General features: G+C 40.4%; 1 protein-coding gene across 1 annotated transcript in view; it reads right to left on the bottom strand.

Annotated features, from left to right (window-relative positions):
* cacna1da (calcium channel, voltage-dependent, L type, alpha 1D subunit, a) overlaps positions 1 to 26,757 on the bottom strand; it is a 504,619-nt gene that overhangs the window by 213,087 nt on the left and 264,775 nt on the right. Inside the window, exons 13-20 of the mRNA XM_048606392.1 lie at positions 25,383 to 25,608; positions 24,486 to 24,693; positions 22,779 to 22,899; positions 19,494 to 19,608; positions 14,927 to 15,017; positions 14,748 to 14,799; positions 10,242 to 10,368; positions 1,637 to 1,766 (exon numbers count right to left, since the gene is read on the bottom strand). Of these exons, the coding sequence (XP_048462349.1) occupies positions 1,637 to 1,766; positions 10,242 to 10,368; positions 14,748 to 14,799; positions 14,927 to 15,017; positions 19,494 to 19,608; positions 22,779 to 22,899; positions 24,486 to 24,693; positions 25,383 to 25,608 (1,070 nt within the window). The remainder of the gene's footprint in view (positions 1 to 1,636; positions 1,767 to 10,241; positions 10,369 to 14,747; positions 14,800 to 14,926; positions 15,018 to 19,493; positions 19,609 to 22,778; positions 22,900 to 24,485; positions 24,694 to 25,382; positions 25,609 to 26,757) is intronic.

The raw sequence follows: 26,757 nt of genomic DNA, 5'->3' as shown, positions 1-26,757 counted from the left end.
CAGTACTGAAATAGTGTGCCATCATCAGAGGTGCTTTCTTTCAGATAAGACATTAAACCAAGGCCTCATCTGCACTTTTAGATGGAAGTAAAAGATCCCAGGGCAATGTTCTAAAGAGGAAGTGAGGTTGTCTCTACTGTCATGACCAATACTTTTCCTTCAAATTGGTTTCATTAAAGAATCAAATTATCTGGTCATTATCATGTTGTTTTTCATGATGGCTTGCTTTGGGTAAATTGGCTACAACATTTCTTTAAAGTATAATAGACTGCATTCTGAAAGTATTTAATTGGCTGTAAAGCACTTTGATACATCCTGAAGTTGTGGAAGTTGAGTAAATTAAGGTTTTCTTATTTATTTTTACTTTCCATCTTAGGGTTCCTGGATATCAATCAGTAGCAAGTATTCTGGGTGCTTTCTTTTTTCCCTCTATCATAGGCCAGGGGATAAAGATCAAGTTTACAGACAGTTTGCCAACCTTCCCAGAGGTTCCAGAAATCAAAGATGTATTTCCCAGGCACTATTTCTAGACATTGAAAGAAACACAGAGTTCACACTTTGCATTCACATCTGTGGTTTGTGCTTGTGTTTTTGTTTACTTGCTCAAAGGGTGGTCTACTTGTTCCCAGTGCTTCTTGTAGATCAGCTGCGAGTGCAAAACCATAAGTAAAAATACCCAACAATAGGGGCCCAGCATTTATAAACACATTCATTTTAGCAACTGTGGCAAGTGTCACATTATCAGATGCAATGAAATCAGCAGCATGTGTTTAGATGTGGCATGCTTAAGATTACATGATTGAATCTCCAGAACTAGCTCCAAACAGCATTAGAAGCTCTAGCTGTATCAGGTCCTATATTCGTCCAGAGTCCAAGTTCTTTGCACTTGCAGAAATGTGAGTTCTGTACCCAGTTGTGGTTACTTATACTACTCAATTCCCACTGGGGATGCTAGCTCTGTTCAATTATCCAAAAATATCCCAGAGTGGAAGATTACTCTCTTGAACACTGCAGCTAGCCATTCAAGAGAAAAAAAATCACTTCGCACTTCATGTCTCCGCACTTTCAGTTCTTGGCCTGCCTCCAACTTTGCCTTAAGGAAACCTATTCCTAGCCTCACCATAGCAGACCTGATCTCCTTGTCCCTTGGTGATAAAAGGCAATTTTTGGGGCTGGTCATGCACAAGTAATTTAAACACGCCGATTCAATCTATGCAAAGTAAGGGGAAAATCCAAATCAGCAACTTTCAGTTGTCATGCACCAGAAATGTCACCAACATTACTCTTAAAATGGACATGTGCAAATAGCCCTGAATTTAAAAAGGGAATAATTACTACATAATATAATAACTTCCCTCTGTGAGTATTTTTATTTTCTTTGTGACAATCTTTGTTCTCTCTCCTCTTGAATGCACTATGGTGTGGTTATTATTGAAGAGGCAAATTCAGCATCATTAAGGAATTACACAACTCCCCTGTGTTGACTACAAGTGTACAATGTTCCCAACTTTTACCATATGAGATTAACTTTTAAGTAAAATCACTGGCTTACATGTACATTGGAAAAAATCAACATTTTGAAAAACTGCAAATGTAACAATTTAAAATAGAATACAATTGTATGTCATCTACTTACATTATTACGAAAGGAATGATTACGTATAGGATCTTCTGCAGCTAAGGAAATGCTGCTAAGAATAATGAACACGAGGATCAGATTTGTAAAGATGTGGTGATTTATAAGTCTGTGACAAGCCACTCTGATCCTAAAATGTAAATTATGCATTGCATTATTGAGTACATTATCCTTCTCTTAAGATATGCAAAATAATTTTATTTGATTATATCTTGTTCAGTTACAATTTTCTAATCTCCTTTTGAAATAGTTCAGCTAACTCAACATAGTTACAGAAAATGTTTCATCAGAGAAGAATTTCAACATAGCTATCCCTCATTTACAAATGCATTGGTAAATGTTAACATTGTGGTGGCCCATGTCAGATCTATATATGCATTGGATGACTAGTAATTGCATCAGGGTGTTTTTAAGGCAATCCTCAACACTACCTTTAACAGCCATTAATTCTCTGTACATTATAATAAATACCAAAATTTTGTTTAATCATTCTCTTCTGAGACACTGTCAGATGTGCTGAGTATTTCAAGCATTTTATGCCTGCTTAAGCACATCTTGGAAAAAAATTTTTGTATGTTAGTAGAACCAATACCAGCTTGCTCCACTCAGGTTTTCAGGAATTTGCAGTAGCTTAATCAGGGGCCATAGGAAAATACTTCATTTACACATGGAGCAATGATAAAAGGAACTCAACTCTCAGCTCCACATATGACTGCAGGCTGATGCCAATTTACAATTGCAACCACCTCTCATTCTTATTCTGTATTTTATCCGCTTTCAGATTCATATGAGGGCTGCTGCCCAAATTCCATTTTGCTATACAGATGAGCTATTTGTGGAGGCATGAAAGATGGCAGTCGCTCAACGATAATTATTACAACGAGGCCTTCCACGCCTGGGAGAAAGTTGGAGGCAGTCATCAGTTCTATACCCAGAAATAGCTTGGGCCAAATGTTGCCCCTATGATTTCATTGTTCATTTTTCTTTCTTTTAATCACAGTACCTCCTTTTATTTTCAAACTACTCTTTGCGGCAACTGTTGTCATCTTCTATTAAGCCTCTTGCCATAAGCACTCATCCAAAGCAGCTTGGAATTGGTAAGAAGGAAGTACACACGACAGACTTGGGTTGACAATCAAACATGTAACTGTTTTCAATGGCTCTGTCAAATGCCAGCTTTAAACTATTTTTATCATGAAACATAATATTACATAATTTTATCATGAAACATAATATATTCACATACTTCTACAAAATCCTTTGACAATGTGGCGAAAGTAAAATCCTAGTTAAAATAAATAATTAAGTTTACATTGCACCTTTTGCTTTGCAGCATACGTTCAAATCACAGTTACCCTGTTTTTTTTAGCTAGGGGTCAGGAGGGGAGTTGGGCAAAGAAAAATTAGGTTGGAGGGAGGGGGAGTGCAGAGAGAATAACATAAAATAACAAAGTTCAATGTCTATGTGTTTTCCTTGTTTGGTTTCTTTTTGGGACAGGAGAACAATTCCCCAGATTTGACCCCACAACATGTCCCCACATTTACATTGGATTTTTATGTAGTTTTTCACATCACCCAAGAGATTACATGCACCTAAATAGATAAAAATATATCAACTGTGAAGTATCAGCCATCACAATGAAGCAGGTAAATGTACTAGCCTGCTTTATGTTCAACAAGCTTGCATGTCCACAAGTTCAATCAATCAGAATGTACAACATAAGACTCACTGCATCAGAACACTGCCGTTTTGTAATCCCAAGAATATCTATGCATGTTCATGTGTTTTGTTTTACCTTGTGTTAATCCAAGAAACATATGCCTTGTAGGGGTGAATAATATTACGGAAGGGGGTGAGAAGCAGAACAATTAAAAGTAGTGGGTAAAATGGCAAATAAATTAAACTAACAGAAGAACAAAACAGCAAGAAAAGGCAACGATGTTCCCATGAGAACTTAGACTAGGCACTTCAATTGAAATGTAAATCAAAGGAACAAAGTGAGGGAAACTCTCAAAAGAAATCACACAAGCATCAAGGACATCACATCCCTGCACTGCTAACAGTCCTGGAATGTGAAGAAAACAGAGAATCATAGGAAAATGACCTATCCTAAGAGGACAGCAATGAGTACATAGCATCTTTGTAATTTTACAGGATAAGTTAAATGCAAGTCCATGATTGGACTCTGTATGCAGTATGAAGTGTAAGAAGAGATTTCAGAGTCATTTGGTCAGAAGGCTGTTGGACCAGTCAGTAGATGCTGTCATAAAAGGGATAGACTGATAGAGGCTTTTTAAATCATTTGGAACTGAGGAGAGAATAGGTTAAGTGGAAACAATGCTCTGGTTTCCTCCCACAGTCCAAAGATATGCAGGTTAGATGGATTTGCCATACTAAATTGTAGTGTCCAGGGATGTGCAGGCTAGGTAGATTATCCATGGCAAATGCAGGGTTACAGCAATAGGGTAGGGGCTAGGTCTGGGTGGGATGCTCTTCAGAGGGTCAATGCAAACTCGATGGGTCAAATGGCCTCTTTCCTCATTGTAGGGATTCTATGATCTTCTTACACTAAGACCATTTCTGCCTGCTCACTTTGGCCATTGACATTCTTGAGGAGGATAAAGATTTAGTGCTGAAAAAAGACAACTTCCAGGAAACACTTCAGAAAACCAGCACCTCCAGTGGAGTTCTGAGTGTGACAAGGAGGAGGGGATATAACCAAGACACTAACTAGTAAACATGGTCTGCAACTCGTTGTAAACCCCATTGGCAACTATTACTCCTGTAACCACTTGTAGTGATACACCGCTTGTTACTAAGCACTGACTTTCTAAAATTAATTTCAAAATTGCAAAGTAGATTACCGTCTTAGCAGTCAGTCGATGCCAATATGCTCAAATAAAATCCTTAGCTGTATCCAGGGACAAGGGGTCTAGAAAGGATCATCTTTAGGTTTAGAACTACTTTGCTCCTAAATATAAAATTAATTAGCTGGAGCAGCTTCTTAATACACACAGTTCTTTTGAATTGTGGCTTGTTTGATTAAACCTAGTAAAGTGATAGCCAAACTTGTGATGGTATTGAAGGTGAGGGAAGTGGTTTGGAGAATTGTTCGTGCAGGGGGTTCAGACAATTCAATGAAAGCATTTTTCAATGATTTTCTGCTGTAAAGCTGTAGCAATTGTTAAAAATGGTTGTTCCTCAATCCCCTGCCGTTCTTCCTGCTCTTGCACCTACACTTCTTCCCAGGTAGCTCCAAGAGTTGGTCCTCTTGCATCAAAAAAAAAGTTACAGAGCATGCAGAATTGCACATTGAATCTCAAAACTTTCTGAGAACGATGTTGCAGGATACCTACTTAGGTGGCTGAACATCTGTTTCAAGATGTTAATTGTTTAATTAATCAAAGCTGTGATAGAAATGTGCTTCTAATTGAGCTGCCCTTTGCATACGTCATCAGTATTTTAATAGGTGTCATGACCCATAAGTTCAGGTGACATTCTTATCACCAAGCAGCCAAATCATGTTCTTTGAAGAGGAGAAATGGGAATTGAGAACTGACACAAAATAAAGGCATCATGACAACTGCCAGGAAACCAGGCATATACCTACAAATTGTAGGCCAGCTGTACATCTGAACATGATGCATGTAAAAGTCCTTCTTCTTAGTGTATACTGGGAGTCTTGATATGTCAGCACATAGACGAATCCTAAGATCCTAACAAAAGCCAGAGTTCTGTCTTCCTATTTTACTGCCTCCATGGGAAATGTGATGAATTTGTGTGGGTTGGAAAGAACACAATACTGACCAGCAATGTCTTGTGAACAGGCTGTTATTGTTATGTCACATGTTTCAGCTACAGAAATTCAGAGCTAAACTCAGTTGCAGAATCACAGGTAGTCTGAAGTCTGTCTGGGGTTGAGCTGCAGTTTCCTCAGTTAACTGGAAGGAAGGTGTTCTGTTTCTGTACATTTGTATGATTTAAGGACTCACATGTCCAACCTGCTTCATCTTCTGCTCACAGAAGCTGCAGTTCTGCATGCTCCGACCTCCCTCTCTTTTACTCGCTCATTTTTCAGCTACAATGGTAAACTAAACAGCACACCATGTTGTCAGCATAAACTTGTGCACAAGTACCTGAGAGGTGACTGCCCTACCAATCAAAAAACTACGTTGACACAAACGGCCAACGAAGTCGAAAATGAACACAAAACCATGTACCAGTAATGTAAAACAATTAACTGGAGACTCCATTCTCTACCCCTTGGTCCAGGCATTCCCCACCTCCATCCAGGACACAAACCACGCCTTCCACCTCTTTGGCAACTTCAAGTTCCCTGGCCCCCAGCGCTTCATCTTTACTACGGACATTCAAACTCTATACATGTCCATAGGGTCCTCACCCTCAGTAACTTTTCCTTCAATTCTTCCCACTTTCTCCAAATCCAGGGGGTTGCCATTGGCACTCACATGGGCCCCAGCTACACCTGCCTCTTTGTCGGTTATTTCGAACAGTCCCTCTTCAGTACGTAAACCGGTATTAAAAACAAAAACCGAAAGAACTGCGGATACTGTAAATCAGGAACAAAAACAAAGTTGCTGGAAAAGCTCAGCAGGTCTGCCAGCATCAGTGAAGGAAGAAACAGAGTTAACATTTCGAGTCTGGTGACCCTTCCACAGAGCTGGGTAAACCGATACTGTTCCCCAACTCTTCCGCTGTCATACTGATGACTGCATCAGTGCTGCATCCTGCACCTAGGTTGAACTGCAGCAGTTCAGAGATGTTCCTCTCCCAAGCATCCCAGATGTCCGCCTTTTTCAAACAATGCTCTTTACCGCGCGCCCCCCCACCTCTGTCATCCAGACAGCCCTCCACCGCACCTCCTCCATTCCCTACTCCACAGCTCTTAAGCACCACCACCCTCCAAACATAATCACTTTCCATCCACCAGCCTCCACATCCAACGTATCATCCTCAAACACTTCCGCCAACTCCAATTAGATCCCACCATCCAGAACATCTTCCACTACCCACCCCTCTCTGCCTTCTGCAAGGACCATTCCCTTCGCCACTCCTTAGTCCGCACCATACTCCCCACCATCGACTTCAACTCACCCAGTACCTTCCCCGGTAAACATTAAAGATGCAATACCTGCCCACACACCACCTCCCTCACCTCCATTCAAGGCCCTAAGCAGTCCCTCCAAGTGAGGAGGAGCTTTACTTGCATCTCCTCCAACCTAGTCTATTGCATCCAGTGCTCCCGACGTGATATTCTTTATGTCAGTGAGATCAAATGTAGATTAGGTGACCATTTCACTGTGCACTTTCGCCTGGCCCGTAACCGCCAACCTAACCTCCTGTTCAATGCCCATTTCAACTCCCAGCCCCACTCCCCCTTCAACATGATGGTCCTTGGTTCCTCCAGTGTCACAGCAACTTGGAACGCAAATTTGAAGAAAAACACTTTTACCCTACAGCCCAGAGGACTCAACACTGAGTTCTCCAATTTCAAATAACCTTGCCACCCATCCCCCGCCTCCCCTTCCATTCGACCTTCTGACCCTCCCTTCCAACCACCAACCGGATTCATCCCTCCCATCAACCAACCAGGTTTACCTATCACCAGGATCCACCTATCACCACTATTCTGCCTCCATCCCTTCCCCCCACCCTTCTTTATCTGCAGCTGCCCCTGCCCTCAACATCCAGTCCTGAAGAAGGGTAATACCTGAAATGTTGAATGCTTCTTCTCTCCTGTTTGTCTGATTGAAGACTTACCTGGAAGTAGCTGAGAATCTCTTTCAATAACAATGATTCTGTCTTTTTCCTGGCTGTTATTGACAAGGAATTGTGAGTAGTTTTTAAAATTAATACATACAGAAGGTTTCTTTAGCAGATGAGATATTTTGATTTATGTATGTATTTATTAGGCCTTTTCTCTATTCTTTCAGATGGATTATCTGAATGATAAAATTTTATACATCTAATGTAATTCTGTAGCAGTGCAAGCAATCCTGAGAACTGACACTGATTTTGTGCTAGGAAAATAAGTGATCAGCTTGAATTTCTTCCTCTTTTTGTCTCTTCGAATCTGCAGCAGTAGAATTTTATTCGGCTTTAGGCTTAATTTTTCTCTAGCTCTTTAGATCTATTTTTAAGGTAATTTGTGCAGTTAACAGCTAATGAAAAATGAACCAAAATTTTATGTAAAACTATGGGAAGTTCTTAGAATCACAGAATCCCTACAGTGTGGAAGCAGGCCATTCAGCCATTGAGTTTGCACTGAACCTCTGAAGAGCATCCCTCCTCCCCACCCCCACCCCCCATACCACACCACACCACACCACACCACTTCCCTCCTGCACTCCCCACCCCACCCTACCCTATCCTATTACCTTGCATTTCCTGTGGCTAATCCACCTAACCTACACGTCCCTGGTCACTATGGGCAATTTAGCATGGTCAATTCACCTAACATGCACAGCTTTAGACTGTGGAAAGAAACTGGAGTGCACAGAGGAAACGTGCAAACTTGACACAGACAGTCCCCCGAGGGTAGCATCGAACCCGGGTCCTGGTGCTGCGAGGCAGCAATGCTAACCACTTAGCCCCTTTGAAATTGATAAATTCAGTGCAAATAGCACAAAGGGTATGGCTCAGTGCCATAAAGTAGAGGGAGATTCATTTCCTACCTTGCTTAGTTTCTGATTTCAGCTAAGCCAAATAGGTTTGCCAACCAAAGGCTAGGAGGACCTCAGCAGTAAAATCTGAAGTAGAAGCAAAAGGCCACATGGCCAGAATAACAGATACAAATTGCCTGAAAATAAAACATTCAATACAAAAAAGGTTCCCTATTCATTGGGCTGAATTTTACCAGAAATCAGTTAAGCATCAGTTATCATATGTTTCACAGAGCATTGCTCTCCATGAGTTCTAAAGAAGATTTCCCACGCTTTTCCGAAACTTTCCTTCTCAGCTATGCACTATGTCTCCATAGCGCCCTGCTCACTGTATTTTCCCACTAGCCAGGACATCCCAGGATTCCCAGCATTACAGCCATACTTGAGACACAGTTGTGCACCAGGTCAAGCACTCTCAGTCTGGAACTGCCCTGCACAGTTCCTTAATTCAACAACTGCCACATTGAGGAAAATTCACATCCTGGTTTGTTGTCAGGAATCTGAAAAGCGATGGTGGATGGGGTGGTGCACAGAAGGGCTGTCCTTTTCCCTCAGGACTGGCAGAGGAGGCCACAGCACCAGACCCTGCATGCCTGGATTGAGGGTACTCCACCCCACCAGGTTAGTGTTGTGAAGGAATGTGTAGCAATGCCAAATGAAGGTCCATTTCCTGTAGGTACATGCTACCAAACTCTGTTACCTCATGCTTACTCCATCTTAGTTGTTAGTGAGATTGATTCATGATATTGCATGATGAGCTCAAGAATGCTTGGAGCCAGAATTTGTACCTCACATAGTAGGTAACTGATTAAGGTTCACATACGGTGTGATTCACCTAAAATAGATGGATATCCATTAAAGCTTTTGTCCTTTTGAAGGGCCTCATATTGCATGAAAGTGGAGCCACTTCCCTCACAGAATGAAACACTTACTCTGCCCACTCCAGGTGGCGCGACAGGCATTTTCATTTCCATTGTCCATTCACGTTATCCCTTCTGCATCGCAGTGCCCAAACTAAAATCCCCAAAATGGAGATCGTCAGCTTCCGTTCTGCAGCTGTGGATGCTGCAGCCTCTCTTGACTTGACTTTTACTGGACAGACCCCCAGGGCCAACCATGGCTCACCCCCTTAACCAACTCAAACAGACAACCTGAATGATGAATGACCAGACCTCTGACTGATTCTGTTTTTGGTTTCCAAGTGACTTAGTACAACTTTCCAGATTGTAGTTCCAGTGCAACCAGAACTGACAATGCCCCATCTCCTGGACTGCAGAAATACAAACTCCCTCACCCTTACCAACCCAACTGGCTGGCTGATTGTGTCCAAGAACCTGGACAAATAGTAGAGGCTGTTCTGATTTACTGTGCCAGGACCTCCATACTGAAGACTGGATAAACCACCCATGGATAACCAAGCAAATTAAAGACAGTATCAAAGTAAAAGAAAAAATAACATTCACAAACTTACTTATGCCACCTAAATAACCTACAAGAAAGGACAGCTCCTGCACCACACATCCCAACTCCCTTTCTATACATCTTTACAGAACCTCTTCAGGGGAATGAAGCACATCATATGTTATCCTATATCATACTCCTGTCTCTGAGTAATTAAGTTATTCCAACCTGGCACTGAAAGATAAAAGCAACAAAACTAATAATAATGATCTAGTTTACACTTCTTGTTTAACTTAGTCAATATTTTTCTTTTTAAAATTGGCACAAGTAAAAATCAATTGATTTAATGACAATGTAGAATATAATTGAATTATAGCAGTCAAGACAATTTATATTACAAAGAACTACTCAATTATGCTTTTATATTCCCAACAAATTAATTAGTATTTTGTGACAAACATTATTCAATTACTAAGCACGACATTTAATTTTGAGTGAAAACATAGTATGCCATACATACGGATTGGTATTACTGAATATGAAGAAAGCACTCCCTTCTGGAATAGGCACAATTTTTTCCTTCAAGTTCAGGTCTGCCAGTCTTTGAGGTCGAGGTCCAACTGGTATTTCTGGTTCATCATCATCATCTTCATACATATGAACAAACAAAAACAGTTAAGCATTCATCCATTCTTACAGCAGAAAATAAAGCTACTCTTCTTTAAAGTATTGTTTTGAAAAATGTCTTAATTTTACAAATAATAATACTTGCATCTTTGAGAACTTTTGCAAAACCGATTATTTAAAGAACAAATGAAAACATAAATGTGGTTGTTAATATTTGGAAAAATAACATTATATAACTTATTCAATTTTTGCTTTTATAATAGAACAGAATTATACTTTTACTGTACTTGTGTATAAATTAGGCAAATTACGACCCCCATTGTTTGAAAAATGCATGACAATGTAGATAACGATTGTCATCATGTTATGAATGAAAATTATTGACACCGATTTATGCTTATTGAACAAACCACAACCTAATGCTGAAATCATTGGGGCCATTTAAAAATTACAAAAAGCAGATCTAAAATACACAGTATCAGGATCCAAATAATATCAAAACTCCCTGCCACCTTACACAAATTCAAAATATATCCATAACATCTCTATAAAATGGAATTTTGACCTCCAGTTAGCAGATAGTATGCATGGATCACTCATCTGATACGTACAGGGGAAGGTCCAGTCTATTTAAAAGGCTGAGCCTCATTAATATATATCTGGTGACTTGCACGCCAATAATGTATACCCAGCTGCAGCTCACCATCTCTACGCAAGCATAAAATCAGGAAATCTGGAAGCTGACCTCACACACAGAAAGGAGGCACCCTGCAGCTAGTACACTCTAGTTATGTTACTCCAACATTGAAAGTAGTGCCTACTTAAATCAGTAAACACAATGTCAATCAAGTGGATGCTTGTCCTGGATTGTGATGAAGAACATTTTAAGTATTGATGGAATAGTATCTATCCAAGCAAATGGAAATTATTCTGACATAATCATGACTTGTAATTGACAGACAGGTTTTGAGATTGTTAAAAGGTGAGCCACTTACTATGGAATACTTTGTGTCTAACTTGCTCTAGTAGTGACGAGATAACCCATGAGCTCACTAAGCCCAGATGACTAAATTTATCCATTGTCTGTGAAATTATCATTACCCTGAATTTTTTGTCTCAAACCTTCTTCCACATTGTGCAGGAGACATCACTGGAATCTCCCAGCATACATGCAGCTGCAACAAGGTCACCAATTATCTAGCAGAACCGACCAATACATCATCACTTCCACAGATGCTAGCTCTCAAATTAAATGAGCACCAGAATTTGAAGCAAAGGCTGTCTTATCTCATATCCAGGCAATCCAGACCATAGCCATTAGTCACTACATTCACATTTGTTAAATTTAAGCATTCTGCAGTCACCTGCCCAAAACCAATTCCAGGTTGAAATCAACCAATGGGTCTATGCTAAGCTGTTGATCTCAGCCAACATGAGTATGGCAGTTATAATTAGATCCAGTTCCTTCGGTATTAGGACTAAATCTGTAACTGTCGCGGTTCTAAAAAATACAGGTAAAGTCACCAGTGTTGCCAGACTATAGGGCTGCTGTCTCATTGGAGAGATGACTGGTAATGGTTTAATGAGGGAAGAGACAGAAGGATAGTCCTTCATGGTAACCTCAGCAGGAATTAAACCCATGCTGTTAGCGTCATTCTGCATTGCAACCCACCCATCCAGCCAACTGAACTAACCAACTGCTCTAGAAAATATATGTTCATTGATGTCAGTTGAGAACAGGGTGCAGACTTAGCTGTATTGTTCTCCAGTCATATAGTCCACAGTGAGAAAAGTCAGTTGGGCAAGAGTCATGAAAATGAAGAAACCTGAAATATAAAGGCAACATGTTCCAGTTGCTACAGTGCTACATTTACAATTTTGTCAGAAATACTAATCGAATGAAATTTACATCAACATCAAAGTCAAGTCTACGTAACAATGACAGCATAAGAAATTGGCAATGTAGTTAGTCATTCTACCCTCAAGCCTGTGCAGCCATCCAATAAGAACAGGATTTGTCTTCTATTTCAACTCACTCTTCTTCCCTAGCCTCATCTCCCTTGATTCCTTTAGTACTCAAAGATCAGAAATCACACGACACCAGGTTATAGACCAACAGGTTTATTTGAATACACAAGTTTTGGAGCCTCAGTCCTCCTTCAGGTGTTGGTGAGAGAGATAGTATCAGACACTGAATTTATAAGTAAAAGATCAAAGGGTCACACCATTGAGGAGGATATGCTAAACAAACCAAAAGATGCTGTTAATTCTTTAACCAGTTAGGTTTTAATTGACTAATATCTACATGTAAATCCCTGAAATTCCTTTCAAGTCATGGTCCTGTGATAAAACCTTTAGTTCTCTGTGTGTAAAGAAGTGATGTTTTAGTCAGACAATGCATGTTTGGTGTGAGGCCTTGTCAGAATCTGTGTTTTAGTTTGGAGTCTAACTGGTTTTATTCCTTAAGTAGGAAATTATAAAACACCACATTGACCATCTATAACGTTGTATGCATTTTGACCAAATTCGAATGTGCCTGCAAATACAAATTCACCCCATAGATTCATGTGCATATGTGAGAGAGAGAGCACACCCCCGCGCGCAGGCGAGAGGTGGGGAGGGAAATATATCCTTGGTTGTGGGGTCAGATTGCAGGTGGTAGAAGTAGCGGAGAATGATACTTTGAATCCAGAGGTTAGTGGGGTGATACGTGAGGATAAGGGAGATTCGGTCTTTGTTCTTGTTGCGGGGAGGGAATGTAAGGGCAGAGGTGCGGGAAACACAAGACACGTGGTCGAGAGCATTTTCCATCACCGAAGGGGGCAAGTTGTGGTCCTAGAAATAAGAGGACATCTGGGATGTTTGGGAGTGGATCGCTCCATCTTGGGAGCATACGCAGTGGCGGTGGAGGAATTGAGAGTAGGGCATCGCATTCTTGCAGGAAGGTGGGTGCGAAGAGGTGCAGTCTAGGTAGCTGTAGGAGTTGATGGGCTTGAAATAGATATCAGTTTCGAGGTGGCTCCCTCGTCCGCTCCACACTCCCAACTAGCCCCACCACCCGGGATACCTTTCCCTGCAACTGCAGGAAGCGCTACACCTGCCCCTACACCTCCCCCCTCACCTCCATCCAAGGAACCAAAAAAACCTTCCACAGCAGACAGATGTTCACCTGCACATCTGCCAACGTGGTCTACTGCATCTGCTGATCCCGATGTGGCGGCCTCTACATCGGTGAGACCAAGCAGAGGCTTGGAGACTGCTTTGTAGAGTACCTGTGCTTTGTTTGCGACAAACGACAACACCTTCCAGTCGCGAACCACTTCAACTCCCACTCCCTGGGCAACATGTCCATCCTGGGCCTCCTCCAGTGTCACAACGACGCCACCTGGAAACTGGAGGAGCAGCACCTCGTATTCTGCCTTGGGAGCCTACAACTCAATGTGGACTTTACCAGTTTCAAAATCTCCCCCTCAGCCCCACCTCCTTGACCTGTCCGTCTTCTCTCCCACCTCACTGACCAATCTCCTCCACTGCCTACCTGCACTCACCTATCACCATCCCACCTACCTTCACCAGTCCCACCCTTCTTCTCTACTTACTTCGGAGCTCCCTTCCCCCCTCTCTCATTTTCTGGAGAAGGGTCCTGACCCAAAACGTCAACTTTCCTGCTCCTCTGATGCCGCCTGGCCTGCTGTGTTCCTCCAGCTCCACACTGCGTTATCTCTGACTCCAGCATTGGCAGTTCTTAGTATCTCTGACTGAGGCTCCGAAAGCTTGTGTTTTCGAATAAACCTGTTGGACTATAACCTGGGTTTGTATGATTTCTGACCTTGTCCACCCCGGTCCAACACCAGCACCTCCACATTTAGCACTCAAAGGTTTCGCCTTCTCGGGCTTAGATGTGCTCTAAAACTGAACATCCATAGCCCAGGGAAATACTTTATTTTGCTGAACTAAGTGAAAGCTTGAGCAATACTGTGCAAGGCCTTTCCTAATGCTGTTGTGCAACTAACTTACTGAAATCTGTGGGATCCCAATATGTGCAAAGTGCATTTGCCCACAAAACAGCATAACTGTACTTCAAAAGCAATTGTTTGGCTGTAAGATACAGACAAGTGCTGAATAAACTCAAAGTTTCTCTCTTTCTTAACTGGTAGGAGGTACATGACCACGTCCTCAGTGAATATTACCTCCATTTTTTTTTTCTTTTTATCAAAGATCATTTTGGGGTTCAGAAATCAGTATAAAGAAAGTTAGATGTATAAATCTGTTCACCATTACTCAGTGGTGCAGCAAGCATATGTGATCGGATTATCAACAGGTAGTTTCAAAATAAATATCCATGTGTTAGTTATTCCACAAATGAATTTCTTTACAAAAATAAATCAGTTTTTCATACCTGGCACATCAGTGGGTGGATAAGGATCCTTATCATCTTCATCAACTGAAATCTTTGAAGCATTTAAGAACATGATAATCATAAATTATTCATTTCAAAATATTTATAGTCATAATCAAAGATGGCATTGTATCATTTAAAAGTGTGTAGTTTTCAACTTAAGCTTGAGGTAGTTTTACCTGAGTGCCAGTAAGTACTTTCCTGTCATTGTTTTCGCTTATTCCATCAAGTTCATATTTCCCATCCACTCTTTGCTCTGAACTGGCAGTTCTAAAAATAATATACATTTGATGATATATTTTAACATTTGCCCAACGAACAGTGCTGATATACTTAGCATAAATGAGCATAATTTGATCTCTCAAGAGCTGAAATAATTGTGTACATTTGTGGTAGGGACCCAAGTGTAAGAACACAGGAATGGTCAGATTATTGTATTCTAAGCCAGAAAACCTTGAATCCAAATGTCAACAAGGTGCAAACTTTCCAAGTGGAAGAAATTAGTTCTATGACACCATATATCAGAGAAAAGCAAGGGAAGTGCACAGTCCTTGCCATAGTTTGTTTCCTGAACACCACTGAAAGTTTGGCAATGGAAACAGATTAGAACCTCATCCAATACACATTTGATATATTTGTGCCTGACATAGAGTGACTTCTATGACTATGATCTTCTTCTTTTTCTCAGATATTAGAAAACCATTTGGAATCATATAAGCTAACAAATGGGAAGAAAAACTTAACTCAAATGACATTTGCTCAAGTTCTGTTTTGTTATATTTCAGAACAACACCTGCTTTCCAATGTCATCATTCCTCCCGAGTTGGAAATCTGCATGGCTACACTGTTTGTGTGTTAGTTTTTGATAGAACCACCAGGGATGCCTTGAGTAGATATTTTGCCACCAACCCTTCTAGCTGATATCAGTCTGTTATTGATGTTGCTGGGCAAAGGATATCCAAACCGCATCTATCTTTTGCCGAAGTATCTATCTTGATTAACAGTAAATAGGTTAATTACATATTGTTTAGTAGCTAGTTTCGTTACATTTGAGATATAATCTTGTGAGAGACAACTGGGCTCAAGTTAACATCAAGTATACGCTGTTAACTTAGCTACAAGCTGTTAATACCAAGAACAAACATTGAAACGCTATACGTCCATCGCTAAATGCATGCAGAACTACTGTGGTACACAGAACCCTGGTTAGCCCTTCCTGGATCAGCCCTTTCTATCCTGGAATGTACGTTATGATGTCAGTTAAACCTTTCAGGTACTATCTGCTGATACAGCAGCACTCAATGTGAATGTGTGACACCAGTGTATTAGACATTGTGTTGCTTTCTTCTTCTCAGTTAGTGTCAATGGCTAAAAATGAAAAAGCACTTGATCCATTATGTAACACATTTTGCAATGCCAAGTTGACTGACTTGTCAGACGTGTTCAAGACATGTAATAAATATATATTTAGTTGTAAATATGGAATTACCTCCGATTTAGCTTCTCAAAACCCTGTACGAATCTTATTGTGAACGCTACATTGTCAGTGGAAACTTACAATATAAAGCAGTAATCTAAGCAAAAATAACAAAAATGTTCTTAAAAAATGTGATGTAGCTTAATCCCCTCCATATAGATATCACTGCAGCAGAAAGTTTTGACTCTTTTCTCTTTGACTGACTTGCAGTACCAGGATGTCAATTTTTTTTAATTCATCAAGTCAAATGTTTTCTTTATCATTTGTTTCAGAAACATAGTATTTACATTATGATAATCCCAGCTGATAGTAATACAGGTCAAGTCACAGCCCAGAGTGAGAGCAGGTTTGAGAAATCATCAGTTTTATTGTGTTTGCAAACAGGAGGCTGGAAGAACACAGCACGCCAGGCAGCATCTGGAGGAAAGGAGAAGTCAACGTTTTGGGTATTGCCCTTCTCCAGTGCAGAAGAAGGGTAATACCCAAAATATTGACTGCTTCTTTCCTCCAGATGCTGCCTGACTTGCTGTATTCTTCCAGCCTCCTATTTGTCTACCTTGGATTCCAGCATCTGCAGTTTTGTCTCTTATTGCTTTTGCAGTTTGGTTTCCGTGGTTGTTAGTCATGGAACGTATTCTTGCAACAAAAGAATGTAAATGTAAACGCATGAAAGAAAACAAAAAAAATCTCTGTATAGAGTCATAGGGATGTACAGTATGGAAACAGACCCTTTTGTCTGACTCGTCCATACCGACCAGATATCCTAAATTTAGCTAGTCCCATTTGTCAGCATTTGGCCCATAACCCTCAAAGCCCTGAAAACAACAAACGCTGGAGATCATAGCGGGTCAGGCAGTACCCATGGAGAGAAAGCAAGCTAACGTTTTGAGTCTGGATGACTTTTCATCAGAGCTGATGTGAAGTGTGGAAGGAGCACACGTATGGATGGGGCGAGAAGAAAGGATGTTGATAGTTCATATTAAGTGATCGGTATGTGAGAATGGCAGAACAATGCTGTGTCTAACTGCCAAACTGAATAGAACCGACAGTCCCACTGGAGTTGGGGGAGGGGAGAGGGGACATGGTGACAGAGAATGCAACAAGTAAAGCTAAAAGCATGGGAAGGAATGGAAGAGGGTTCACAACCTGAAGGTGTTGAACTCCATATCAAGCCCAGAAGGTTGTAAAGTGTCTAGTCTGAAGATGAGATGTTGTTCCTTCAGTTTGCGATTATAATTCGCTACAGCATTGCAGCATGCCAAGGACAGACACGTGGGCATGCAAGCAGGGTGCTGTTTCAAAATCTCCGGCTACAGGAAGGTCAGGGTCATGCCTGCACGCAGACCAGGGGTGTTCTGCAAAGCGGTCACCCAGTCTGCGTTTGGTTTCTCCGATGTACAGTAGACCACACTGGGTGCAGCAAATACAATACACAAGATTGGAGGTGGTACAGGTGAAATGCAACTTCACCTGGAATGACTGTTTAGGCCCTTGCATAGTGAGCAGGGGAGGTGGGGCAGGCGTTGCACTTTCTGCGGTTACATGGGAAGGTGGAGTGATGTTGGTGGTTGAGGAACGGACTATGGTGTCCCAGAGGGAACAATCCCTGCAATTTAACACCTTTGCTATAGCAGGGAGACCAGAAATGAATGCAATGTTCCAAAAGTGGCCCAACCATTGTCCTGAACAGCCACCACATGACCTCCCAAATCTTATACTCAATGCACTGACCAATAAATGTAGGCATACCAAATGCTGCCTTCACTACTCGGTATACCTGCAACTCCACTTTAAAGGAACTATGAACCTGCACTCCAAGGTTTCTTTGTTCGCCAACACTCCTGAGGACCTTAGCATTAAGTGTAAATATCCTGCCCTGATTTGCCTACCAAATGCAGTACTTCACATTTATCTAAATTAAACTCCATCGGCCCATCTGATCAAGATCTCATTATACCCTAAGGTAACTTTCTTGGCTGTCCATCGATTTTGGTGTCATGTGCAAACTTACTAATCATACATCCTATGTTCACATACAAATAATTTATATAAATGACAAAAAGGAGTGGACCCAGAACCAATCCTTGCAGCACACCACTAGCCACAGGTCTCCAGTCTGAAAAGCAACCCTCTACCACCACCTTCTGTCTCCTACCTTCAAGCCAGTTCTGTATCCAAATGGCTAGTTTTCTCTGTATTCCATATGATCCAACCTTGTTAACCAGTCTACCATGCAGAAGCTTCACAAATGCCTCACACAGACCATGTACACCACTCTGCCTTCATTCAATCCTTTTCATCACTTCTTCAAAAAACTCAATCAAGTTAGTGAGATGATTTCCCACACACAAAGCCATGTTGATTATCTCTAATCAGTCCTTGCCTTTACAAATAAATGTAAATTCTGTTCCTCAGGATTCTCTCCAAAAATGTGCCCACCACTGAGGTCAGGTTCACCAGTCTATCGTTCCCTGGCTTTTCCTTTATCATCTTTCTCAAATAATAGCACCATATTAGCCAATGTCCAGTCATCCAGCATGTCACCTGTGATTGCAAAACAACTTTGAAAGATGTGAACATAAAAACAATGAGAGGTTAAACTCTTTCCCAGAAGTATCTTTTGGATTCTCAAATCACAGTGAAGTATCACTCCTACCTTTAACTTTAAAATTTCTTACTCAATTGACTCGTTCCAGTTTAAATGGCCTAAAGACTTCTTTTCAGTTCTGATGACTCGGGGATTTGCAGTCCTGATAATCTGGACTTCTTTCCAGTTCCCAAAACACAGAGGCTTCTACAAAGTTTGGTCAGCCTGGAGTTTCTACGAACTAAAAACTTTCAGTCTGAGAATTATTAGAAATTAACCTGCTCTTCTGAACAGAAACCTGATTCAGGCCTCTAACCAGCTCTTTGTATGTAGGGTATAAAATTTAATATTACAAACATTCAACAGTTTACAACGCAGGTATCTGACTGGGCCAATTAACTTAAATCACGTGTTTTATCTGAAAATACACATTTAGTTCACTGTTTCAAAATATTTTCTCGTCTCATAAAAGAAGTAAGTCACTAAAGATTTTAAAATCTAAATTTACAGATGATAGATGGATATAAATAGATATATCTATGATACCTTTATCACAACATACAACTTCAGACAAGTTTAAAATTTGCATTAATATTCATTGGGCTGTGACTGCAGAATTGTTACAAATATAGCTTCTTCAAAATTTATATCAACCACATTGTAAAATAAGTTAATGGATTACCTGGCACTTCTTTTCCTTTCTTTTTCTTCCTCGGTTTCTTTTTGCACGGTATTTAAGCTTTCAGCATCAGCTAAATTATCAACAGCGATGGCCAAAAAGACATTCAGCAAGATGTCTAACAAAGATAACTTAAGGAAAATGTTAATACATTCTGGATGCTCCATTTAAATTATTTGTTTTATTTAAAGATAATCACAGTTTAGTGATCCAGCAAGAGGACTTTATTGTTCAGTTTCAATTTTAAGAGGACTGCATGCTGTTTAACAATTTAAGTGCCACAGAAATTAACTTGCAACTGACAGCCTACAATATCAAATAAGAGATGTCCAAATGTGAAATTTATTGGGCATTGCAAATAATTATATAATTGCAGTGGTCTCTTAAAGAAAAGCAGATGAAGAAATCTCCACTTCAATTTAACTTGGGATGTTTGTGCAATTTACAGGCACCCAGAGCAGACAATAAAACCCAAAGGTACAGGTGGGGTATTCTAACTGTGGACACCATTATATCTCCCAAGATAGAACCAAACAGAAATGGTGAGGAGGCTGGGAGCAGGAACAGAAACTCTCAACAGGGCACAAAGGAATGGATCTTGACACCAAGTAAAGTTGTGAGTTAGATTTGAGAAGCAATAATGAACAGGAACAAGATACAGGTGCCTGGGAAGGGAGGGCTCAAGATTTCTTTGTGGGCTTAAGAGAAGTTTTTGCAAATCCAGATATGACCTCTGCAAAGCCATTACAGATACCAGGAGGCGGCACCGGACCAAGTTACAGGCCCAAACTAATCCCATGGACACCCAGCCTGTGGCCTACACAACATGACAGGATACAAAATTAAGCGGAACAAAATAGTGGACAAAACAACATCCCTCCCTGATGCACTCAATGCCTCCTATGCTCGGTTTGAGCAGAATGCCAGGGGCGTGGTGTCACCTGTCCTAAAAGCCCCAGACGCACCTTTTCCCTCTATCGCCACTGCAGATGTCAGATCCGTCTTCTTGAGAGTTAACACAAGGAAAGCAACTGGCCCAGAGTCCCTGGGGTGCACTCAGATTTTGTGCGGAATAACTGGTGGAAATGTTCACTGACATCTTCGATCTCTCTCTCTCTCTCTCTCTCTCTCTCTCTCTCTCTCCTTGCTACAATGTGAAGTCCCCTTCTGCTTCAAGAAGAACACCATCATCCCTGTACGAAAGAAAACACGTGTAACGTGTCTCAACGATGACCACCTAGTGGCTCTTATTCCATAACCATGGAGTGCTTTGAGGTTATTCATGGCCCACATCAACTCTAACCTCCCAGCCTGCCTCAATCCCCTGTAATTTGCCTATCAGCAAAACTAGTCTAGAGCGGGTGCCATTTCCCTCGCCCTGCAACATCTGGATAACAAGGGCACCTACATCAGGCTTTTACTAATACACTACAGCTCTTCCTTCAACATCGTAATCCCTACCAGACTAATCTCAAAACTCCAAGACCTAGGTCTTAGCTCTGCCCACTGTGCCTGGATCCTCAGCTTCCTGACCCACAAACCGCCATCACTGAAGATCAACAACAGCATCTCCACAATGCTGGCGCCCCACAAGGATGCGTACTCAACCCCCTATATACCCACGACTGTAGCCAAATTCCATACGAACACCATCTACAAGTTTGCTGATGACTCCACCATTTGTAGGGTGGATATCAAACAACGATGAGTCAAAGTCAGGAAGGAGATGGAGAGCTTGGTGTTGTGCTGCAATGATAACAATGTCTCTCGGAATGTCAGCAAAACAAAAGAACTGATCGTTGACTTCGGGAAGAAAGGAGGAAGACACATCCCCGTCTGTATCAACTGAGCTGTGGTGGAGAGGGTCGAGAGCATCAAATTCCTAAGAATGACAATAACCAATAATCTGTCCTGGTCCTCCCACGTAGATGTGATGGTCAAAAAGGCACACAACGCCTCTTCTTCCTCAGGCAGCTTAGGAAATTCAGCATGTCCATAAGGACCCTCACCCATCAAAAAAAAAAACATTCTATCCAGGTGCATAACAACTTGGTACAACAACGGCTCTGTCCAGGACCGTAAGAAAATACAAAGTTTTTTTTGCACAGCCCAGACCATCACGGAAGCCAACCCACCATCCATGGACTCCATCTGCACTTCTTGTTGCCACAGAAAGGCTGCCAACATCAAAGACTTCTCCCACCCCAGTAATACTCTCTTCCATCAGGCAGAAGTACAGAAGCTTGAACACCACACACCAACAGGTTCAAGAACAGCTTCTTCCCTGCTGTTATTAGACTGCTGAATGGACCTCTCTAATTTCAATCTAATTTTGACCTTGCTTTTGTGCACCTCCTATGCAATCGTAACCTCCTATGCCTCATTCTGTCTAAGTACCTTTTATGTATGTCCTGTATGTCTTGATTTGCTATCATCTGCCTGTACGCTCACTATCAAAACTTTTCACTGTAAATTTAGGTACATGTGACAACAATATATCAGAACAGCCCAATTGATTTCTGAAACTTATATGCAAATATTTTAACAGCTACTGGAGACTAATGTGTAGAAAATAAATTTGTTGTTCAAACCATCGAATAACTGTCAGGAGCTGTTTATGATAATAAAATCGTGTTCATTAAACAGAATTTTTAGTGTCAATCCTCTTCCAGAAAGATTGTCTCCTAGTTCAAGACAACATTTAAAAAAAAAAAAAAATCTAAATTTTCCATTGAGTTGTCTTGCAATTGTCCACTAACTGCCAGCTTTTAATAGTGGCTTCAATACTGTCATCACTGCTTTTGTATTTGAATGGTATTATCGGGCCCTAACCTCAAAAGCAATTAGTCACCACCTAGACTGGGATAGATGGCTCTGAACAGCCAAAAAAATAAAATCAGTATTCAAACACCCAGTCAGCAGTAACAAGGCAAGAGCACACCAGGACAGGCCCAGTCATCATTTTAAATAACTCTTTGATCTATTCTGATGGACGGGCAGGATTATAGAAGTGAAGTAGGTGAAACAATTGGTAATATTTCTAAATAAAAAGGAGAAACTCCAAGTCCAGCATGATCACTGGAGTGTGAAAAGAGTTACTGTTTCAAGTCCATTGACTTTTCTTCAGAAACATTTTCATCTCTTGGAATACTACTGAAGAAAAATCAGAACGAGTACAAAGAGAGAATCAACTTTGTACATTATAATGTAACTGAAGGAAAATATACTACTCTATATTTTATACTGAAAGCTATTATTCTTATCTGTTATAGTGTTTGAGAAGGATACAGTTACCACATATGAACAGAATGATAAAGTATATACAAACTATCATCCCTGAAGAGGATGGTCCACCATACGCCATAATTCCATCATACATCACCATATTCCAATCTTCACCAGTTAAAATCTATTTGAATACATCCAGAAACATTTTAACTAAATATAAACAGGTTACACTAAATATTCAACTTTGTAATAGCTTGTTGATAGTTGAAAATGTAATGGATGCATTATACATAGCCAAAAACTGCTTTTCCTTCATTTTTAGCTGATGCAAATGATGGGGCTGCAAAATGAACAATATTTTGAGTATCAAATGGAGTACAGGTTTGATCCTAAGTTGTCTGACTTTCTAATGGCAGCCCTTTACAATGAGGAAGTACTGTATGGAACCTCGGTATTCCACCCAAAAAGATTTCTACCATAAAATGTTTGTTAGAGCACATGCTAACATTAAATGTTAGACCACATTAGAGCTGTTGTATTTCAATACAAACATAATTATTTTTGTATTTTGAAGTAGCATTTTGCACACATATTATGCATTTCATGAAAACCAATTAAATGCCTGAATGTTCTGCAATCCTACATATGAAAATCAAGTGTCAACGAGCTGTCTTCTGCGCTTAACCAAATGCTCCGACAGAAACGGATTAAATGTTACGCTGCAATATGTGTCACCTGGGACTACAACTGTAAACACAGAAATCATAATACTACTTTCGGAGACCATCCAAAAATGGAAACAGCCAATGGTTTTCAGGAGGTCTAGTGACCCTTCCTCAGAACTGATGGTGGCTGGGAAAATGTCAGTTTATGTGCAGAAAATAGGGAGGTGGGTGGGGTAGGGAGTAAACGATGGAGTGACTAACAGTCCCCACTAACGACGACTCACCCTCCCAGCCTGATCGTTAGCAACTCCTTTGTCTGTCCAACTGTCTCTCTCTCTCTTTGGGCTCTATCCTATCGTTTACTCCCTACCCCACCCACCTCCCTATTTTCTGCACATAAACTGACGTTTTCCCAGCCACCATCAGTTCTGAGGAAGGGTCACTAGAATGTTAACTCTGTTTTCTCCTCCACAGATGCTGCCAGACCTGCTGAGCTTTTCCAGCAACTTTGTTTTTGTTCCTGATTTATAGCATCCGCAGTTCTTTTGGTTTTTTAATGGTTTTCAAGATTTGTATTTCTCAGCAAGCATAATCAAACTGTGCAATGAACTTTCATGTGTACACCAGAGAGACCGGGAATCAAAATGAACCTGAAATCCTACTCCCACGTGGCAATTATCTGCAGTATTCTTGTTATGCTTTGCTACTATTTTTTTTTTCTAATTTGTACATTGCCAGTGTAAAAGAAATCCATGCTTTCCTGAAAAAAGTTCTCTAAAATGGGACCTGGAAAAGGTTGTTTGGCACAATTCGGAGTGTAGTTTAGACAGTCAAGGCTGCAACAGTATATCACTATATACAGTCACCTACAGCTCCTGTGAATGCAACTCTCACGGTTGAAGTAGTCCGTGGAATTGTCCATGTGATGGACAAGATTCTTGTTTTATTTTTCTGTAGTACATCTGTGAAGGAAGGAAATTATTTCTGCCTGTAAACTATGTACAATGGAAGTGTAGATCCATTTGTGAAGGAGGAATATACAGTTTTGTTACATACAGGGTACAAACAAACTTGTGCTTTATCACTGGCTAAGTATAATTACCTGAAATACAGTGAGAAGAGCTTGTGGAAAGTTATCAAAGGTACTCCGTTTTGTTTGTGTTTCATCAAAGTTAAATTTGCCACCAAAAAGTTGCATTCCCAGCAGTGCAAAGATAATAATAAATAGGAAAAGCAGGAGCAGCAAGGAAGCAATGGATCGCATTGAGTTCAATAATGAGGCTACCAGGTTACTCAATGATTGCCAGTGCCTAACAAAACACAATTACATTATTAGAAGACTGGTTTTAAAATAATCTTATCAGTAAGAGATGCAACTTCAGAAATTGTGATTAATCTATTCATAAAATGAATGAATTCAATACTATTTACAACTTCATAGTTCTGAAATATTCCTTTTACTTATGACAGTAACTGGGGAAAAGTATCAACTGCATCTCTAGTACTGCACGTGCAGATAATTCCGTCACATATTAAGATTCTGATAAAAGGAAAGGAAGCAAGGGAACTGGATTATTGTTTTTACAGTTTTTCTATTTGCCTAATAACCTCACACTTTACTTAATACCTTTCAGAAAAGGCCACACAGTTCTAATCACAAGATCCTTTGTAACTACAAATACTTTATCAGGTACACTGTTGTAAAGTTCACACATTGTCATTTTTAAGTTCCCCCGACACCCCAACCACACTATAGATTAGAGTGAGAACATAAACAGGAACTACCATGATAGAGAAGTAGATTTACTGGTTTCCAGATCAAGAATATGCCTTGACATTGTAAATATGCATTTTATTCCCTGTTCAAAGATCTAAAATACAACTTATAATGTAATAGTTAAGGATATGTAACTATGGGATCAAACTTAAAAAATCTCTTTTTCAGAATAAAACACAACTTGACAAATAAGTTAATTAAGCTAAATATTGTCAATCTTACCTTGTCACTTTGAATATTCTTAGAAGCCGAACACATCTAAATACTGAGATTCCCAAAGGAGACATAATTTCAAACTCAACCAGGATGGTTTCAATGATTCCTCCACACACCACAAAGCAATCAAAGCGATTAAAAAGGGAAACAAAGTATGCCTGCAGACCCAGGCTGTACATTTTCACTAACATCTCGCATGTGAATAGAGCCAGTAGGACTTTATTTGCAATGTCTGTATTATAAAAGAAAAATAAATCAATGTTTACACGTTATTAACATAACAAAGTCCTCAATCATGCTTACTCTTTCCACAGTTGGTTTCTAATTGCTGCACAGTTGCTTTAATGTAACTTATTTAATGGAAACCAATTCAGGGTAAAATTACTTAATCAATTTAATGATAAATAGCCTAACATAAATCTCCAGAAACTATTGTGCAAGGCATCTCAGGAGACAGTAACTACAACATAAAGTAAAAGGAAAAAGTCCATACAAAACCTTCCATGTGCGATCACAAAAATGAAAAAAATGCATCACTGATGATAATTTTTGTATGCTTCATAGTGGAATTATTACAAGATGCTGAAAATTAAAAAATAATTAGAAGTTGTAAAATAGCATTGAATAAAGCTCTTCAGAAAATGAAATATTGGCTGGGGTTTTCTGACCCCACGGAGGCCAGATTGGGAAGCAGGAATACTGATTGACATTGGTGGAAATGTAAGTAGTTTAGATGTCTAATGTGAGGCCAATTGAGCTACTTAAGTAACAAGAGACATGCCAACATGTGGAAAGACCACTGCCCAAAGTCAGGTCCCCATTTATGGACACTCCATGGCCACACAACCACCTTTTAACACTGCTAGTTGTTCCTAACTCCCGGGCCCTTCTCCAAATACAACTTAAGAACGCTGAGCCATTCATGTAATCTCTCCATATTGCACAGGCCACCATTCTTAACAGTAGTCCCCAATTGATTGGGCATAATTGATTGGTACCATCAATTTCCTTAACAATATCCTGTCACTGGATGAAACAGAGTCGGCCTACCACTTTTGGCTCCCGCAGCAGGATTTCTGCCTTCACAAAATTCAGCTTCACACATGGAATCTCAACTCAACAGACCATCTCACAGCAGCAAGGCCACGAGAAGATGAGGAAGCCATTTGAAACTCAAATGGGCTTTTCCATGGCAACAAAAAGTAGTACTGGGAAATGAAAGTCCTGATTGTATTAAATCTCCATTTTGAAGTATTTGAGACGAGTACAACAGGCCATCAAAAACCCTGTAAAAATGAATTGTCCACACTTTGGGTAAAGGCATGAGGTTGGACACATTAAAACTTCCCTAAACAAAAATTTGTGACAACTTGAGTGACCT

This window comes from Rhincodon typus, chromosome 16, assembly GCF_021869965.1.
Source record: "Rhincodon typus isolate 14 chromosome 16, sRhiTyp1.1, whole genome shotgun sequence".
NCBI classification, from domain to species: Eukaryota; Metazoa; Chordata; class Chondrichthyes; order Orectolobiformes; family Rhincodontidae; genus Rhincodon; species Rhincodon typus.
Note: the sequence above shows the minus strand (reverse complement) of the source record. Positions and strands in the feature narration are given on the sequence as shown.